We start from the raw sequence: 6,245 nt of genomic DNA on the forward strand, positions 1-6,245 counted from the left end.
TGCATTAGATCTCAATTCATCTTATTCCATATGCCACGGGAAATTCAAACAACAAGACGAAACAACAACGTTTTGGTTGATATTCATACAACAAACACGCAGCTTACACAAGTAGTCTACCCTCGAAGTCAGAAAAAGGCCGAGCAAGAAGCGATACAAACATACGACACAAACACACGACGTTCCCATCAGATACTCACACTCGCCAGCTTCGGATGCGGCACCACGTACTCCACCGAGATCATGCCGTCCACATGCTTCCCGACCTCCTCCTGCCGTGGACCTGCCGTCGCGGCAGCAGCTGCAGCCGCCGCCGCCGCAGCCTCCATCTCCTCCACGCCCTTGAACACCACGAGCGACCCGATCGAGAACCCCTTGGAGCGCAAAGGGGAGAAGTTCTCGCCCCACGTCGCCTGCTCGATCCCACCCAGCCCGTCCCTAATCCCCTCGGCCACTGCGGATAGCACCTCGCCCTTGGCCTCATCCCCCGCTCCCTCCTTCAGTTTGAGGAGGCTCACCTTGACGACGGACCCTGGGGGCGGCGCGACGGCGCCTTCGGGGACGCGGTCGGTCACCCAGTCGGCGGCCATGATGTCTTCGCGGATGGGCGAACCGAGCTCCTTGACCACGCGCACGTGGTCCGGGTGGTGAGAGTAGGCGGCCAAGTCGTCGTTGGTCCGGTAGCGACCGTGGAGGATGATGGTGAAAGTCGAGGGGGAGGACGAGGATCCGGGGGTACGGAGGACGGGGCTGGCGGCGATATGGAGGACGGAGTCGAGGGAGATGAGGGCGTTGAGGCCGTCGACCATGGCGTTGACCAGGGCGGGGTCGGTGCTGTCCTTGACCTTGAAGAGGACGACGTGCTCGATGATCTGAGCCGAGGACGACGACATGAAGATGGTGGCGGCCGCGGCGGCGGGCGGGGAAAGGGATTTGACTGGAGAGAAAGTGAGGGAAAGAGCCTGCAATTGAACCCCTTTGCTATCGGCAAGATCTTCTCTGCTCGTTCTAAAACAGAGTACAGTGAAAAACAGAGGATCTCTACGAATTTAAAAGGAGGAGAGAACGAAGACAAATTGATATGGTCTTTTTTTTTTAATATATATATATATATATATATATATATATATATATTTAGATTTTGCCTCAATTCAATCTTCCTATGCTTGACTTCGCGTCCTATACGGCTAATCTCCGTCTTAGGTTTCTGAGACGGAATTTGGTTATCTACGAGGGTCCACTCTTTCTTTCATTTTCCCCCTTTTTTATAGCTCTCCTTTTTCTTGTTTATCTATTGTTGTGCCAGTCATCCTCTATCACTAAAAATCACGTGTCAAATGGGAGGTAAGTGAGAATTTTCATCATAATTATAAAAGGATATAGAGACTTTGATATCTCAGGAGAAGACATTTTCCCCATTTTCTATTATTTGTTTTAGATTGGGTTGAATCTTCTCTAGTCATACTATTTGATCCCAATGAAAGTCAGAAATGATAGAAAATACTTTGACTTAGGTAGTAGAGAAAAAGTTCTCAAGAAATACAGAGGCCCAATTGAAATTTAGCATCACCTTGTGCAAATCCCTAAAAACAAATACTTAGGTCTAGTGACATCGAATTTTGGGAAAACTCTCGAGCTGGTTCTTATAGATAGATAAGTGGCGTCGAGTGGCTAGAAAGAAAATGTTGATATTTTTTGTGGTGTTTTGAATATATAGATTTTGCATAAGGTGTAATCGTAATTTCTGCTAAATATCATTTTGAAAGCACTATTATTCTAATTTGATCATGAAACATCATTTTCGCATCTTCTCATCGAACCTGAAGCTACCAGATTTGCATCTGCATTTCTTTCTAGTGATTATAGAAATTAAATTTTTTATATAATGTTCAATTTTTTTCATTGTAGATTCTCTTATGCCACTAAATCATGTAAATTACTGTACGGTCCCTCCCTCCGCCGCAAAAAGAAAAGCCCATCTCATGATGCGCGGTGAGAGAAAGCCCATACGGTGGCGACATTCGGATTGGCACGAGCGTAGAAACGACGTCTCGTATTTGCCTGCCCAAACAACGATAAACCCCTCCTTCCAGTTCTTGATCTGAGGTTTTTCCTGTCGCCATTTTCCCCGAGAAGAACCCAGTACAATCTGCGGCGAACCGACGCCGGCGGTTCCAGCGATGATGGGTGTCGCGTCGAGGTTCTTGGGGCCGCGCGCCGGCCTAGCGAGGGTGGCAAGGCTCGCCTCCGTTGGCCGTCCGCCGTCGCCACCCTCCAGGTTCTTGCACGACCGCATCAAAGGTCTGGACTTGAACCCGGTCGCGTCTCAGATGGTCGATTACGCCCTCAACCTCGCGAGGTCCCAGAAATCAGGTACTTGTCTGATTCATTCGGGCCCTCAAAGTTGCGACTTTCCGGGGTTTCTTGCGTCCTCGTGTTTTTCGAGTTTTCATTGGAGGGCTAATCTTGGTTTTCTTTCTTTCTTTTCTTGTTCGATGATTGGGGCATGTGTAATGTGCTTGTGCAGATGAATCGTATTCTCAGGGCATGCTTGTGCTCGAGCAGTGTCTGTCCACCCAACCCAGTGAGGGCCAAGTTGCTGAGAACACGAAATCAGTGGTCTTGCTTGCCATGTCCACTCTTTTGTATGAGAGGTCGTGTTGCGATTTGTAATCTCGTTTCTGTCATTTGATCATGGGGAAATTAGAATATCCATCGGAGATAAAGCCGGAGGTTTGCTTATATACCTTTCTTGTTTCAGGGGTAATTTGGATGAAGCTATTGATAAGCTGCAGAGTGTTGCAGATTTAGGCAATCCTTCTTGGGGTGTGAAAGGTAATCTTTTTTCCTTCTCGTGTTGTTTTAAGAAAGATCGACTTTTGGTATGTATAGATTTATGTCGCAAATCATGGCGATATTGGTTTGCACTTTGCTTTGTTACAGTTGCTGCAATGGAGGCTCTTGTTGGATTGCACTTGGAAATGGGGCAAGTAAGTGACTTGCTTACGTTTGTGCTTTGCAATACAGTTCCTTTTTGTTTGCTCTCAATTTATCTGGAGATGATCTCCCTATATAGGATGATACTTCATCAGTGGTCGCAGATAAATGCTTAAAGCTCTTGGAAAAAGAATCAGCCCAAACAGCCAGCTCGGGATCTTCAATAATTAATGCTCGTGCAAAAGCGGCGAAAGGGTTGGTTGAGCTAGTCCTTGGAAGTTTCCAATCTGGTATGCCTCACTGAAACTTTGCTATGTTTGTAAGAATTTTAGTATCTTCTTTTTGTTGTGACTGAATGTTTCACTACTTTGCAGCGGAGCCTTGCTTTCAAGGGAGTAATGATGACAAGTATTCCACTGGTTAGGTTCATTTCTTACCCTGTACTCATTTGTTCACTCCAGTAGACGTATTTGTGTGTTTGGGTGTATGTGGAGTAATCATGGCTTGAGATTGCTGCTATATAGGCCTACACTCAATTTTTGCAACTACAATCGCTGATAGAAACCTTGGATAAAGTAAGCCGCATTATTAGTGATTCAGATATTTGATCTTTGTACTTTGCTCTTTTCTCAGTTGGTCATCTCTAACAAGTACTCATGTAATATGTGGAACTTTTCCTTTGAATTCTATATGAGCTTTTGCAGCTTGAGACTACTGCTATATAGGCTTACACTCAATTCTTGCAACTGCAATTGCTGATTTAAACCTTGGACAAAAAAAGCTGCATTATTAGAGATCGGATATTTGATCTTTGTACTTTGCTCTTTTCTTGGTTGGTCATCTCTAACAAGTACTCATGTGATGTGTGGAACTTTTCCTTCGAATTGTATATGAGCTTATGGATTATAATGAGGGCCCAGGCAGGTGAGATTTAACTTTTACCTAGCTCTCCCTATTCCACAACAGCAAATTTGTGTACTAATTAACAGTCAGCCCTCTTATATTTTTTTAAAACTGCTTGTGTTCCATTCTGTAAAAGGATCAAAATAAAGTTGACTCTGAGCCATGTACTTCAGCACATACATTTTTTGAGCCTTCTTTACAGGCCTCTATAGGGTGCAGTACATACTTGAAGTGGGGAACCTTATAACGAGGTTACTTTTGTGGATGATCAGTTATTCTGTGTTATAGGTTTCTAACTTGAAGTTTGATTCGATAAATATTTTCCAGGTGGGTGTTTGAGATGGTTTCTTGTGTTCTCTTTGAGTGCTTATTTCGCGCTTGGCTTCTGTAAATCATAATAAAGGTTACTCCTTCTATCAGTGAAAATAGAAAACCATATTGGGATTCTCTTTCTGGAAGCTTGGAGAACAAGCTATGTGCTCAAAAGAGGATTTTGTTACCGGGAATGAAGCTGTAAAGGCAGTGGAGTAGATAATTGTCTCTATGGAATATCTGAATAATTTAATGGCCATCATTTTCATGGGATGTTTTCCTCTTTTAATCTTTTGACGGTCAGATACTAAATGTGTTGTTGTAAGTATTGCCCATATTATTAAGGTTTTCGGAATTTTGCAGTAACTGATGTTTAGTGAGTCAACATTTGATTTTAAAATTTTAATCTGTATTTATACATACAGGCAGTATTGCTTTATTAAACGGTAATGTGGCTCTGTCTTATGGAGAATTCTTGCATTCAACATGCAACTTTTCGTTGGCAAAGGAGACCTACCAGAAGGTAATTCAGGGGACTTCTGAGAATGTTGAATCTGCAGAAGCCACTTTAGGAGCTTGTAATATGGCTTCACAGGAAGTTCTGTTGGCAGCTACCTGTGCTTTGGGACAGCTTGAGTCACATTTGGGGTAGGTCATATTAATTGGGACATTTTCTGTGTAATATATTTGCTCCTAAGACTGTGGTTCACCATAGTAAACCTCTCCACTTTCAGAAATTTCAATGATGCTGAGGAGATATTGACAAAGGCTTTAACTAAAACAGAGGAACACTTTGGTATGCTAGAGTTGCAATCTTTTTTTCCTTTTAAATTGGCTCATTATCTTGCAGAATTGAATATTAGCAAGTATTTTGATGTGTTTGCCTGCCTTCAATGAATTGGGTTCAGGATCACATCACCCCAAGGTGGGCATCATCTTAACTTGCATAGCGCTCATGTTTCGATGGAAAGCAATTCGAGAGCATTCGAGTTCTCTCTTGGTTCAAGAGGTAAATAGTAAATGTCTCTTTGTCAACCCTCTAATCTGACACGTCCAGTCTAAGCTTGATGTATTGATATCCATATCCGGATGCATCTTTATAGGGACTGCTTAGGAAGGCCACGGAATTGCTTAAAGCTCCTGCATTAGAGGGTGCAGGTATATGGAGAAATTGTTTATATCCTCTTTCAACATGTTTACATGCTATATGAATTCCTAATGCTTGCCACTGTCTTTGTGGTATAGGAGTGGAAGCAAAGGTCGATAGAAGAGATGTTGTTGCCCTTGTGAGGGGTATGTATGAGTGTTCGAGTGTTACAGTTTGCCCTTATGAGGATTATTTATTATTGTCTGGCTATGGCAATTCTGTATTTTAGTCATGTTAGAGGATGTCTCTAGTTTGCCTAGATGGTTATTATAAAATTAACTTGTCAGAATTGCAAGGATAGCTTCCGACAAAAAGATCTAATCAGGTTTTCATGGAGGTAAACGAGGTCCACCTGTTTCTAGTTGATACTGTCATTGTTTATGTTGCTATAGCAGTCTAGCTTTGCATTTGTCTCATGGTTTGTAAGAACATATTTGTCATTCCTGTAGAGATTCTTTGTATCCTGCTTGTCACACATGCAATAAGACCTGTTGTGGATATGCTGGCATACAGCTCTGAATAGCCTTTGTCCATTGACAAGCTACATGCCTTAATGTAGGTGCGCATGCAGAGATCCTCTGCGTTCAGGAGAATAGAAAGGGGGAGGGAGAGAGATTGAAGAGCTGGGCAGAGTCTGCTTGGAGGAATCGGCGCATGTCACTATCCGAGGCACTTGATTGTACCGAGTCCTCTTCCCAAGTGCCAATTGTAGATTCTCGGATCTGCCGGGTTCTGTAAGCTGTGTTCTTATTACTCCGTACGAGTTTGAGCTTCTTAGTAATGTAACAGCATATCATGAGGCATCTCAGCCTAGAAAAGTGATTTTCAACTTATTGAGTCCCATTTAACTTTTTCAAATTGAGCGAAGTAATATGAATAAGTTTGTCATATTGCGTTGGGTTCGAAAAATGATTGAAACAGTTGAAATCTTGCTACAGTTTGCAAA

General features: G+C 43.1%; 2 protein-coding genes across 2 annotated transcripts; one reads left to right on the forward strand and one right to left on the reverse strand.

Annotated features, from left to right (window-relative positions):
• LOC104426450 (stress-response A/B barrel domain-containing protein UP3) lies at positions 1 to 1,068 on the reverse strand. The gene has a single exon (XM_010039515.3). The coding sequence runs from the start codon at positions 891 to 893 to the stop codon at positions 189 to 191; it is 705 nt and encodes a 234-aa protein (XP_010037817.2). The 5' UTR covers positions 894 to 1,068; the 3' UTR covers positions 1 to 188.
• A 938-nt stretch (positions 1,069 to 2,006) lies between these two features.
• Positions 2,007 to 6,245, forward strand: LOC104426449. The gene is made up of 12 exons (XM_010039514.3): positions 2,007 to 2,373; positions 2,528 to 2,654; positions 2,762 to 2,835; positions 2,944 to 2,990; positions 3,077 to 3,227; positions 3,312 to 3,356; positions 4,578 to 4,800; positions 4,887 to 4,948; positions 5,061 to 5,161; positions 5,256 to 5,310; positions 5,398 to 5,445; positions 5,859 to 6,245. Exons 1-12 carry the CDS (start codon positions 2,181 to 2,183, stop codon positions 6,035 to 6,037), a joined length of 1,305 nt encoding a protein of 434 aa, XP_010037816.2. The 5' UTR covers positions 2,007 to 2,180; the 3' UTR covers positions 6,038 to 6,245.

Source organism: Eucalyptus grandis, chromosome 6, assembly GCF_016545825.1.
Source record: "Eucalyptus grandis isolate ANBG69807.140 chromosome 6, ASM1654582v1, whole genome shotgun sequence".
NCBI classification, from domain to species: domain Eukaryota; kingdom Viridiplantae; phylum Streptophyta; class Magnoliopsida; order Myrtales; family Myrtaceae; genus Eucalyptus; species Eucalyptus grandis.

What these genes read in the sequence shown, in the direction of transcription:
- LOC104426450 (XM_010039515.3), bottom strand. Translation starts at nt 893, where the DNA reads ATGTCGTCGTCCTCGGCTCAGATCATCGAGCACGTCGTCCTCTTCAAG.
- LOC104426449 (XM_010039514.3), top strand. Translation starts at nt 2,181, where the DNA reads ATGATGGGTGTCGCGTCGAGGTTCTTGGGGCCGCGCGCCGGCCTAGCG. An exon ending in TCCACTCTTTTGTATGAGAG is followed by an intron (nt 2,655 to 2,761) that starts GTCGTGTTGCGA and finishes TTCTTGTTTCAG; the next exon opens with GGGTAATTTGGATGAAGCTA. An exon ending in TGTTGTTGCCCTTGTGAGGG is followed by an intron (nt 5,446 to 5,858) that starts GTATGTATGAGT and finishes GCCTTAATGTAG; the next exon opens with GTGCGCATGCAGAGATCCTC.